This window comes from Malus sylvestris, chromosome 3, assembly GCF_916048215.2.
Source record: "Malus sylvestris chromosome 3, drMalSylv7.2, whole genome shotgun sequence".
NCBI lineage: Eukaryota > Viridiplantae > Streptophyta > Magnoliopsida > Rosales > Rosaceae > Malus > Malus sylvestris.
The window spans coordinates 35575378-35587454 of record NC_062262.1 but is presented as its reverse complement, the minus strand read 5'-3'; the positions used below and the strand labels follow the sequence as shown (position 1 = coordinate 35587454).

The window sequence follows — 12077 nt, the reverse complement described above, 5'->3', positions numbered from 1 at the left end:
TACTTTTCATTTAAAAACAATTTTTTGTAGGGCTTTAATTATGGACTTTGGCTATATTAAGCCTTTTCGGTTGGAGATGGTTGTAGGGTCTTTTTCTTACTCTTATGTCTTCTTTTAGTGTTGTTTATAGTAGAAAATTGCTTATATTCTAATCGTCGAAATAGTGATTGTATTATATTTATATATATATATATATATATATATATATATATATATGTTTGTATTGTACCCAAATCCATGATAATTACCCACATGATATTGTAATATTAATTTAAGATGTTGTAGTGTCGGAGGTGTATCTAAGTCATTTTCAAACTTTGGAATAAATGTTTTTAAAAAAGTTGGAAATGTTAGAAATGATATATAAGAGATACGAAGAACAAGAGAGATTGGAGAAGAAATCAAAGAATTATTTCTTTCTCGTTACAATGCCTTGGGATTTATATAAAAAAGTACTAACTAATTACATATTACATACTGATCCAAAAGTAAACAGCCACAAAATAAATAATATTTAAAGATTTGTAAATTTGATAAATAAGTTTGTATTGCCTTAACCTTAAGAACTAATATAATAAAGGGAACTTTAACAAAAAACTTCCGGTACTGTTCACTTTAATGAAAAATTATATTTTTACACTAAAATGTCAATCATGGTACTATTCACTTTACCATTTATTTTGTCCTTATCGTTAAAACTCAAAGTTTTCAAACATTTTTCATTAGTTTTCCTTATAATAAAATCCTTGTGAGTTTACAGATATGTTTGAAAATAGTTAAAAGTGTTTTCAGTTAACTAAGAGCATTTCCAAAGGAGGTGTCAAATTTTAAACATAAAATTTAAATTTGACAGCTTATGTGGCGTTTTCACATTTTTTAAAGTTGTACTCTCCACCCGATATGTCAAATAAAATTATTATTTTATTATATTACAAAATAAATGATTAAACCAAAAAAAATTTAATTAAAGACGTTTAATACTTATTAAATCAGGACCGTTCATCAAATACACCAAAGAGACATGAATGTCAACACCAGCATTCCTTAGTGTGATCTTATTTTACCGTTATAGTTTATGTGGACATTTTAACATCTCATTTAGAGATGCTCTAAGCATTTCTAATAACGTTTGGTAGTTAAAAGCTTTTTTTATCTATACAAATATTTGGACTCGCATATAATAAAATTGCTTATCCGCAAAAGTGCTTTCTAAATAAGCATTTCAAAAGAGCCTTATTTTTCAGTCTAAACCCATCGAGCCCAAAAGGATATAGGATAAAAATTTGCAAATTCCAAACACAAAAGTTACGTTGACAAAAAGAACGGTTGATACTTGATAGCTTAAAGCCTAATGGCTTCACCTTCACCTTCAAGCTCCATCCTTCTTTCTCAATCTCTGATCGATTTCAAATTCCACCACTGAAAACCCAGTTTCCGAAGACGTTTCTTTCGAGCTCCAGCAATGGGATTCAGATTCCACAATCTCAATTCTGTACGCAAAAGGCTCGCTTTCCACGTTCACAAGCACAATCATCGTCCTCCTCTTCCCAGTCCCACAATATCCCAGCCCCTCGATTCCCATCTGCAAAACCCTATTTACTCGATCGCCAGACGGTGGCATTTGGGCCACTCCCACCACCAAAACGATGATCAGCATCGCCTCTCCGGTGAAGAGGGGGAGAAGATTTTCCGGATGGGATTGGCAGCTGATGTTGGACTGGCTGCCGGGAAAGCTTTGACGGGTTACTTGTCCGGAAGCACGGCGATCATTGCTGATGCCGCCCATTCGGTCTCCGACGTGGTAACATTCTTGTGTTTTTGTTCTTGCTTACCCCATGTTGGTTTTTTTGCTTTTTGGAGAATTGGATGTTAAGGAGCAGAAATTATGTATTTAGAAACTGAATTTTGTAATTGGGAGTCAGGACATTTAGGAGCAGAAATTTGTAATTAGAAGCTGAATTTTGTAATTAGGAGCTGAATTTATGATTTTCTTGCTTCCCCATGTTGGTTTTTGCGAGAATTAGATGTTCTTGTTTAGGAGCTGAATTTTGTATATATGAGCTGAACTTGCATGTTTAGGAGCTGAATTTTCACTGAACTTGCTTGTCAATGTTGCATAATGTCTACTTGAATATGTGTTACTCTTTAGAATTTTGGGGTTGAGTAGAGTTTGATGTACCGACATCTTTCTTTATCTCAGATCTGCTCTGTTTTAAGATGTATCATGCACGCTTCCTTTTTTTTCATTTCTGCTTATGTTTTCAGGTTCTTAGCAGCGTTGCTTTATGGTCATTTAAAGCTGCAAAGGCTCCGAAAGACAAAGAACACCCATATGGTCACTCTTGATTTGTACCTACACGCTACTCCATTGATCTCACATTATGCATATACACCCTACTTGTGTATTTCGTTGCCTTGTGTTTTTTGGAAACTTGGAACATTATACAATTGTTTTCTTGTTTTTCCAGGACACGGTAAATTTGAGACTCTTGGAGCACTTGGAATCTCTTGTATGCTGTTGGCCACGGCTGGTGGCATTGCATGGCATGCTTTGGATCTTTTGATGGTAAATGTCGATTACTCATATGGAGTTACTTTTTCTGTTTCCAAATGATTTCAGATTGATAGACTATTGACTGTTGAAAATCGTGATCAGTTTCTCTTGATATTGAATCCAATTCTTCGTTGATCTTCCATGTACAGGGATTGTTTTCAGCAGATCCTGCTATAGTTAGTCAGTCATTGACACATGAGCATGGGCATAGTCATCGTCATCATGGAGTTGACATGGAGTACCCTGTTCTAGCACTGAGCATGACTGTTTTTTCAATATCTGTTAAGGAAGGGTACCAAAGTTTATAAAACTTTAATTTTTCAAGACTTTTCTTCCATTGAAACGAATGTTAAATTTTATTATCTGACCCACATAGCTGTTTAGGTCATTATGAGTTATCCATCTCAACTTCTATGTTCATTTCTCTCTTTATGCGTGCTCTTCTCCTACGTTTCTCCTCTCTTTCTCTCCCACTCACTATTTGCCTTTCTCTTTGCTTTTAAGACTTTACTGGATTACATTACGGGCTGGGGAAAGACAAGGTAGTGGACTGATGAAAGCAAATGCATGGCATCATCGTGCAGATGCCATTTCGTCAGTAGTTGCTCTCATTGGAGTTGGTAAGACACTTTGGCTTTTCCTACAGATCACTTTGTCAACTTATATTTCATATTCTTGAATTAACTAATTTAAACCCGTGATCCTAAACTGAGCATGGTTAAATCATTGTGATTTTAGGAGGTTCAATCCTTGGAGTAAAGTTTCTGGATCCCCTAGCTGGACTTCTTGTCGCAGGCATGATCCTGAAGGCGGGAATTGAAACTGGGCATCAGAGGTCTGATTTTTGTTCTCTATTATATGCACCATTACATCACACTGCTTCTTAGATTTTCAAAGGAGTACATGTGATTGTTTAAGCTGTTGCACGTGCTGGTTCCTACAATCATGAATATAGTTGCAAAGATATATGGCACCTCTGTATGTCTACCGTTGGTCTTTAATTTTAATCAAATAATGCAAGCTTGTTCACCAAAAAAGAAAATAATGCAAGCTTGATTCATCTCTTGTTGTGTATGCGTATGAGTCTCTGTTAATTTCTGAGGACCCTATTTGATATATGTGTGTGCTTTCTTTCTTTCTTTCTTTCTTTTGGCGGTGTCCCCATTTTAGTGTCTTGGAACTGGTGGATGCTGCAATCCCAGCAGAACTTTTGGATCCTATGAAACAAACAATTGTACAAGTCGAGGGTGTGAAGGTATCCGATTATTAATTCTTATAATGCATTTATGAAATTATTGCTCCATGTATCATCTGGTCTTTGAACTCCCTTACTCAAAGAAAGGCTGTATTCTGTTAAGCTTAATGGTATTAGCTAGGATCTTAGCTTTTTCGTTTTGCTGTTTGAAATGACCTTTCAGGCTGTGTGCAGGGTTGTCATCGCTTGAGGGCAAGGAGGGCTGGTTCATCTCTATACCTTGATGTACATATTGAGGTTCTCTTTGAAACTCTGTGGCGTTGTCAAATAATCCATCTCCTGTTATGTATCTCATTTGTTTCTTTTGCCTGCCAGGTTGATCCTTTTTGTAGTGTTAGCGCTGCACATGACATTGGAGAAAATGTTCGTCGTCAGATTCACAAATCCCATCCTGAAGTCTCTGAGGTTTTCATACACATAGGTATGCTACACATTTTTGGATTGCGAGTTTTCGATATTGAGCTAGACAAACTATGAACGCTCAGTTTTAGACAAACTAGGAATGACTTTTATCCTAATTTTTCGTGTTTATACATTCAGAATTTTCATCCACGGTTCGATTCACTTATATTGGATAAGATGATTCAGGTTTCTCATTATATCTTTTAAATTCTCAAACTTGCTCTTACTTCTTTGCAGATCCTTCAATTTCACAAATTTGCCCCAGTGAAGATCAGCCAGAAATTCTCAAAGAAACTGCATGCCCAACAAATGTTTCTCCTGCAGAAAAAGACATTGAGGCAGCTGTTTCTACCATCATCTCATCGAAGTATGCAGAGGTATTTCTTGTCTCTTTATCAAGTTGGTTGTTATTTCTTCACTGGCTGTTGATAAAATATCGATCAAGTTGGAGCTTATGATTAGATTTCAAATATCGATCTTATTAGAAGATTGGATTTGAAACAAGACACCCAATGTTCTTGTTTCTGCTTGTGTTTCAGAAAATGGTTGTCGAACGCATAACGCATCACTTGTTACAAGGCAAGATGTATCTCCAAATTGAGGTTTCCATGCCCCCTGACATTGTAATTCGGTAACGCCCTGTATACTTTCACCAACTTGACGATTTCAGTCCCGTCTACAGTTCCATTCCGTAACGGTTTTAATGAAATGTTTCTGATTCCAGAGATGCAATGGAGGTGGCAAAAGAAGCCGAGCAAGACATTTTGACGGCGGCGACGAATGTCATTCACGTCGGCATTCAGCTGCGTCTGAGGAATCCAATTCCACAGTTCAACAGTGACTAAGAAGCCAGAAAGAAGGCAAGTGTGTGTTAGACTACAGGGTTTTCCAATTTCATAAGGATTCGACGTGATCATGGAGTGCCGGCTGTCGACTACCTGACGCCCTCCCCCTCCTCCTTTATCCGGGCTTGGGACCGGCCTTCCACAATAAAAATTTATTCTTTTAGGTTTTAGATTATTTGCATATATGATATATTAGAATAATAAATTAATCTTTGATTACCAAAATAATATATTAATTATTAAAATTTGTCTCTCATAAATGTGTTGTTACAAATTTCTCAATTTGTTGAATGTTTACTTTGAAATTTTTTTCTCCAATACATACAACCTTATCCAATGTATGAATGCATCCTATACACCGGGATATTTAAAATTCCAATTATTTTAATATAATAATCAAATTTTATTCTACTAAGTGGGGTTATCTTTATGAATCATAAAATGCAACTAGGCTCGATTTAAAGTCAAAGTCTTTTGTGAGCTTCAAGTATTCCATATTTTTTTTTGTAAAGTCTATTTCCGAGTTTTTCTCTACCTTTTTTATCCTAATCTTTTGTTTGTCTGTCTTCAGTTCACGTGTCCAAACCACCTTAACTGATTTTTGCTCATTTTAGGTTCACTTGTCCAAACCACCAATTTATGTGTCTAAACTACCTTAACTGTCTTTTGCTTACTTTACCATGGAAATTATCGTTCTTAATTTTATTATTTCTCGTGTGTCCAATTAACCTAAGTATTTTCATCTTCGCTGCACTTATTTTTTACTTTTTGACCATCCAAAATTTCAGTTATTTTGATGCTCCATTAATATTTGTTATTAGGGTTAATGTTTTTTTATAGTAAAATAATAGTTTTAGTATGTCAAATAGTAATTGTCATTAGGATTAATTGGGTTTATGGTCTTGAATCTGTCCACGACTTACATTTAGGCCCCTTAAAATTAATAAAATTAAATGTCTTGGATTTTGATTTTAGATGATAAATTCAAGACAATTAAAACAAAACAATTAGGCCAAAGAAATCTGGGGTTTTTTTTTTGGGTTATAAAATTGAAAATAATACGGAAAAAGAATGAGAAACCAAAAAAAAAAAGAAAAAAAGAGAACCATTGTCATTGATCAGATAATTGTAGTCTGTAATTTTAGTCGACACGATGGAAATTCCGATAAACATATCATCACGTCAATGGTTCTTGATTAAACAGAGAAATTAAAACCCAATAAAATTAAATAAATAAAAAGGAAAAATTAAATAAAGAAGAAGAGAGTTGAGGCTCAGAAGGATCCATTGGTAATTTTGTAATCACAGTAGGGAATTTAATCCCTCAGAAAATAGGTAGTTTTTCAGCATCACTGCCTCAAACTCAAACCCCCTTCTTCTTCCTACTCTATATAATCAAATTACAAAAACCCTAATTTACAGAAACCCTAATTCTAGAGAGAGAGACGGAGAAGGTGATTGCTGTGACAGAAGAGGGCTGAGCTCTGAATATTTATAGAAGCGCGATTCAAATTAGGGTTGAAGGGTCTTGCCGTCTTATGGGAGGGCAATTTTCTGCAGCCCAATAGGGCCCATTGAGCAATGGATGTTACCAAGTTGGAAGTGACAATGGGCTTATTATTCATTTCCAAATCCAATAGTAGGTAAGAGCCCTGTTAAGTTTTTCTAATACAAACGATACTTGGCTACTCAAAGATGAGTAGGAACTCCTACTCAAAATTTATCAAAATTGTTCGTTGTAAATTTATAGAACTTTGTGTTTATAATCAGAATCGTTCATATTATAAATCACCCTATAAAGATTGCCTCTGCAAAAAATCAATTAAAACTAAGGTCATTTAGTCATGAAACTGTTTAAAAACAAATGAATGATATTGGTAAAAGCATTACGAACCGTCTATGTATTTGCTACAATAGATTTACTAAACGACCTTAGTTTTAATTTATTTTTTTGCAGAGATGATCTTTACAAAGTGATTCATAATATGAACAATTCTAATCATAAACACAAAGCTCTGTGATTAAAACACTAAGGGTTTTGAGTAGGAATTCCTACTCATCTTTGAGTAGCCAAGTATTGTTCCTCTAATACACGTTAGAATTGCATATATAAGTTACACATTTGATAACCACTGTTAGATCATTTAACTTAAAAGAAACTAACCGTTTTTTAATCAGATGTGTAATTTATATGTGCATTAAAGAAAACCTCAGAGGTCTACACATTAATGCTTGATAAACCAACTCACTCATATTTCAGTTGGCCAATGCATTGTGCTTGTAATCTTGAATCATATTTGAATCCCCTTCTGTTGTAAAACGTAATAGTTTAAAATAAAATATTGTTTTGTTAGAAAATAAACTAAATAAATCCATTCATACTATACTCTAATATATAAACTTGTTATCCATTTATATTATAACACTAATATACCGTGTAACAGCTTTTCAGTGTTTTTATAGTCTTGTGGTATTCCTCCTTGCTTGTTTCAAGGCATTGATGTAAACGTTTAACATTCATTCCAAAGGGAAGGCAAAGTCCCATTCAAGTAATTTATTAATATGAAAAGAAAAACACAAATGGGATTTTCTGAATTAAGCAAATGTACCAAGAGCTTCTATCATCTCATTGGGTCATACTTAGTACATAAAATGCAACTTGGGTTGATAGAAAAGGGCACAAATTTGACTATACCGAACGAATGTGGACCTTAATCCGGGCCTAAAATAGCCCAAATCTCAAACGTGTCACCGAAGCAAAACAAACCCTAGTCTGCTTCTTCCCTCTTCTTCTCCTTCTTCTGCAAGTAATGGATAAATCGTAAATGTAGTTATTATAAGGAACAGTATTAAGGTTTACTCAAACATCCCAAATCTGCTTTTCCATAGCCGAATCTCCGTGCGAGCGTTGTTGCTGCTGCTGAAAAGGGTTCATAATTGCCGGCAATCTGTGCTGACTCATTGCCTCCAAGTCCAACCTTTGCTGGTGGTGGTGGAGCTGCTCATGCAAGCTTGGCGGCCTCGACCCTCCGATGCCCAGCAGATCGAGCGTTGTGGAAGGCCCCAGCGCGCTGTTCATTCGATGCGTCGAATTAGTATTACTAGAATTGTTGTTAGGGCTATTAATGTCCTGATGATCATGATGATCTTGTTCGAAATTCTTCAACATTGCCTGGTGGTTCTGATAGTTCTGTTGGGGACCCCCGCCGCCGATCCCCATGAAGACTTGACTGAAGAGTCCCATGTCATTCATTGCCGAGCTGGCGGATGGGTTGTTGGAGTGATGATCAAAATGCTGTGACATTTCTTGTGGGCCCTTTTGCATGAGCTGGTTAGTGAACCCTCCGATCATGCTGTGTGAATTATGTGACTGAGGATCAGACGGCTGAGGTTGCTGTTGGAAGTGGTGAGGCTGATGATCATACGATGGTGGGGGTTGAATATTATTGTTTAGAATGGAATTAGGGCTAGAGAGGTGGCCGTGATCAGGGCCTGCCATATTGCTAACAAAGCTCTTCTGCATCATCGGCGAGTTGATCGTGGAGTTGCTTGCAGTGGCTCCCATTTTGGCTGCTTTTTGAAGCAAGGCGGTGGCTGACATTTGAGCAGCCCCTGTAATACTACTTAGGCTGCTGCCTCCGTTTTTGGTTTCTTGGTGGTGAAGGTAATTGAACCCTGATGAGCTGTTGTTGTTGTTGTTGGAACTCAGCTGAAGGCTGGAGGCCGATGTGGAAGACACGCTTCTTGGCCCGCCAAAGAGCGAACCGGTGGTGTTAGAGAACATGCCTGGTCCTCCACCACCGCCGCCACCACCTGGGATGTTCATGTTCATGGACTTGAATGGCATTGGGACAAGATCTTCAGGAAGCTTGTTTTTGTTAGTGTTAATATCGTAACTGAGGAATTCGGAGACTCCTCCTCCCATGGGGGAGGTGTTGGTGTTCATGGCCATTGATGATATGAGCTGATCATGTGGCATAGGCATTTGGTTTACTTTGTTGTTTTCTTCTGCCAATGCGTCACAAAAGGCTCTGTGGGTGATAAAACTATCCCTTCTGCACAAACTCATGCAAAAATACATCATTTGTACTTGATATTGTTTGATTACATAAAAATTTGGAAGAAGAATGTATAGTTATCTTAATTCTAAAAATAATAAAATTATTTGGACATACAAAACAGACAGAAAACTAATATAAAAGGACCCTATCATTATGTGAACTCCATGTATATTAAAAACTGTCAATAAAATGTGTCAATATTGTATGTCTAAACGGTAGTTGAAAGGAAGAGTTATGACATAAAATTGAAAGGTTCCAAAAAGAGATTGATGAATGTAACTTTATTTCAATTATTTCCCATTTCTTTCCTAAATGTATATTTTTGCGTTTGGAGGGCTCAATCCAACATGCTCCACTACACTAAAACTCATTTTACAAATACATTTGTGGCAGTTTGTAAGAAAAATGCTGCAGAAATTATAACTATCTCATAGAATAATAATAACGTAGTCAAGTTGGTTAAAGTAAAGTGATTCATAACGCGTTCGAATTTTACTCTTTGTAATATAGTATATAGATTAATTTAGTAAAATTATCGCTTAGTATGAAAATAAAATAATATATGTATCCATTATGTACACATATGGGAGCTAATTCTCGACAAATTAAGCAACCATATATACATGTAGTGCTTTTTTGTGATCCAATCTTGATTATATGTTCATGCACATGCAATATTTAATTAACAAAATTAAACTATCCTTGAGTATGAGATAATTAACGAACCTGGAAAAGATGGTCCCACAGTCACACTTGTACTCCCTAGTGCCGCAGGTCTTCTGATGCGCCTTCCAGTCCGACTGCACTGCATATTTCTTGGAGCACTTCTCACATTTCCATTTTTTCTCCCCATGTTTCCGGCTGAAGTGCTTCTTAATGCCGGTGAGGTCTCCTAGCGCTCGAGCTGGGTTGTGGTGGACACACGTCGGCTCGGGACATATGTAGACCCTTTTCCTAACCTCAGTTGTGGTTCTCTGACGGAGCTTCCATGGAAGGTTATGGCCTCGCCGGTGCAGCTGAAGGTTTTGATCCCTTTGAAACCCTTTGTTACAGATTTCACACACAAATCGGTTCGTTGCCATTAGGGTTGTTGGTGATAGTGCAATAACTTCCGCAGTAGGATCTGATCACAAATTAATACAAAATTGTTAGAACATAATTAATTAACTTGCACAACTATAAGTATAATTAGCAATACTAGTTGTTTATGCTACACAGCATATATACTTGTGACCAACAAAAAAGTGAAATCAAGCAAACAGTTCTACTTTATTGGCAACAATTCTTCAAAATGTTTTGATTCTTTCACAAGATAACTCAATTTAGAAACTCCCATTTTTAAGAAGAAGAATATATATTGCTGAAATGAAAAGATTACAAGACTCAAGCATGGCGCCAAATATAGGTAAACATTCTCCAGTGATCACTCTCAACGTCCAGTGATGAGTCTCAACATAAAAGCTGACATGATTCGGAAAGAAACCCTTTTTATGTTCTTCTAAAATAAATCAAATCCGTGCGCCTTGAGTTGTATGTCATACATATAGTGAAACTCGGCAATCAAATCGAGGAAACTACTCGACATTAGTAGTGAAGAAATTAATTCAAAACTATTTGCCTGGAGTTCCTGGAAGATTTCTTTTCTTCTTAAGAGGAGGCTGCTGCGGCTGCTGATGAGTGACAGAGCCATTACTGTTGCTTTGCGCACCGGAAGCACCGCCAGAGTTGGAACCGTGCAAGTGGTTTTGTTGCTGGTCTTGATGAACTTCTAATTCTCCAGTATTATTCCCTGAGGAGAAGCTTCCTTCTTCAACATCACCTGTAATATTTGGCATTTTTGACAGACAACAAGGGTTGAGAGATGATTATACAATTAAAATTACTTAGCTTGTCCTTTCTAACACTTAGCTCAAATTTTCTATGTTGGTAGAAGGACTAGAGGACTAGAAACTTGTTTTTGGCGAACAAAAATTCAGGAGTTGCTTTTGGTAGAGGAAGACAAAAGCAGGGAATTCAGCTCCTTCATTTCTGGTGATACTGGTGAGAGGAGGAGAAGCAACTTTTGTGTCTTTGGCCTTACATAATTATATATAGTGTTCACAAGACACATTATTGAAATACTTAATTTAATTACCAGTCACCCTTGACTTGTTGGGTAAATACAACCCTAACTTGCTAGCTTCCTTGTATTTCTTTTGGTTTTCTTTTTGTGTTCACATGTAACCAATGAATTACATCCTTCATTTATTATTGTAAATTAATCTGTTTCGTTTATCTCCTCTAATTCAATGAGAAAAAAAAAAGCCCTAATTAATTATAGTACTCGAGTTGAGAAGGGTAGCGTCATAGTAGAAATTAAGCACCCTGTGGCTCTCCTTACCCAGATTCAAGACTCCCCCACCCCTTTCCCCCTCAAGACCCCATTTTACTATTGACAAAAAAAAAAAAAAAATTATAGTACTCGACTAAACTAAGCTGGGAGTAGTATGTTCCCACATTTATGCCCAAATTTCCCTTTTTATAATTCAAATAAGTTAATATAAAATATCGCCTGTAAAAAATTTAAAAAAAAACTTTCCCTTTCCCTAACTAACTAACTATATATATATATATATATATATATTTATGTCTGTAGACACACACTTATCATTTGCTTGTTAGCCTTGCTAAGCAACCTCTTGCATGCAGTCCGTTATTCTTATTTTCTCCTTTTTAGGTCACATGTGGTCACTGAATTACATCCTAATTTTATTATTGTTATTTAATTATTTTTTGTATAATTTATAATGCAATTAAATAATTAAGTTTCTTTTATCCCCTCAAATCCAATGATAAGAGAACTCTAATTAAAACCTTTTATGTGTATGTATATATGCATGTATATATATTCACTTTCTTGTTTAGTTATCTAGGTATGCTCACTTCTAGGACAAATTTACTTTTTTAGGCATGCAAATCAT

General features: G+C 36.0%; 2 protein-coding genes and 2 non-coding genes across 5 annotated transcripts; 1 reads left to right on the top strand and 3 right to left on the bottom strand.

The window, feature by feature from the left end:
- The first annotated feature begins 1294 nt into the window (after positions 1 to 1294).
- Positions 1295 to 5316, top strand: LOC126616731 (metal tolerance protein 2). Of its 2 annotated transcripts, XM_050284829.1 has the most exons (13): positions 1296 to 1801; positions 2266 to 2335; positions 2469 to 2566; positions 2704 to 2846; positions 3059 to 3174; positions 3293 to 3389; positions 3725 to 3809; positions 3984 to 4046; positions 4125 to 4230; positions 4449 to 4588; positions 4751 to 4842; positions 4936 to 5105; positions 5196 to 5316. In XM_050284829.1, exons 1-12 carry the CDS (start codon positions 1463 to 1465, stop codon positions 5054 to 5056), a joined length of 1470 nt encoding a protein of 489 aa, XP_050140786.1. In that variant the 5' UTR covers positions 1296 to 1462; the 3' UTR covers positions 5057 to 5105; positions 5196 to 5316. The 2 variants fall into 2 exon arrangements, with proteins under 2 accessions (XP_050140787.1, XP_050140786.1); XM_050284830.1 differs by lacking the exon at positions 5196 to 5316 and having other exon boundaries at positions 1295 to 1801; positions 4717 to 4842; positions 4936 to 5111.
- Positions 5317 to 6168: 852 nt separating this feature from the next.
- Positions 6169 to 6244, bottom strand: LOC126617534 (small nucleolar RNA Z155). The gene has a single exon (XR_007621407.1). It is a non-coding gene; the product is annotated as a small nucleolar RNA Z155 (small nucleolar RNA).
- A 79-nt stretch (positions 6245 to 6323) lies between these two features.
- LOC126617531 (small nucleolar RNA R41) lies at positions 6324 to 6418 on the bottom strand. Its single transcript, XR_007621404.1, has one exon. It is a non-coding gene; the product is annotated as a small nucleolar RNA R41 (small nucleolar RNA).
- A 1498-nt stretch (positions 6419 to 7916) lies between these two features.
- LOC126616730 (zinc finger protein GAI-ASSOCIATED FACTOR 1-like) lies at positions 7917 to 10952 on the bottom strand. The gene is made up of 3 exons (XM_050284828.1): positions 10736 to 10952; positions 9787 to 10240; positions 7917 to 9120 (listed from the first exon to the last, which is right to left on the bottom strand). Exons 1-3 carry the CDS (start codon positions 10950 to 10952, stop codon positions 7917 to 7919), a joined length of 1875 nt encoding a protein of 624 aa, XP_050140785.1.
- Positions 10953 to 12077: the final 1125 nt, after the last annotated feature.

Bases quoted from the DNA above. Each gene is read 5' to 3' on its own strand.
- LOC126616731 (XM_050284829.1), top strand. From the start codon at position 1,463: ATGGGATTCAGATTCCACAATCTCAATTCTGTACGCAAAAGGCTCGCT. The intron at 4,231-4,448 runs GTATGCTACACA...ACTTCTTTGCAG, and splicing joins TGAGGTTTTCATACACATAG to ATCCTTCAATTTCACAAATT. The intron at 4,589-4,750 runs GTATTTCTTGTC...CTTGTGTTTCAG, and splicing joins TCTCATCGAAGTATGCAGAG to AAAATGGTTGTCGAACGCAT.
- LOC126616730 (XM_050284828.1), bottom strand. From the start codon at position 10,952: ATGCCAAATATTACAGGTGATGTTGAAGAAGGAAGCTTCTCCTCAGGG. The intron at 10,241-10,735 runs GCAAATAGTTTT...ATTTGTGATCAG, and splicing joins AAATCTTCCAGGAACTCCAG to ATCCTACTGCGGAAGTTATT. The intron at 9,121-9,786 runs GTGCATGAACAT...TTTTTGCATGAG, and splicing joins TTGTTAATTAAATATTGCAT to TTTGTGCAGAAGGGATAGTT.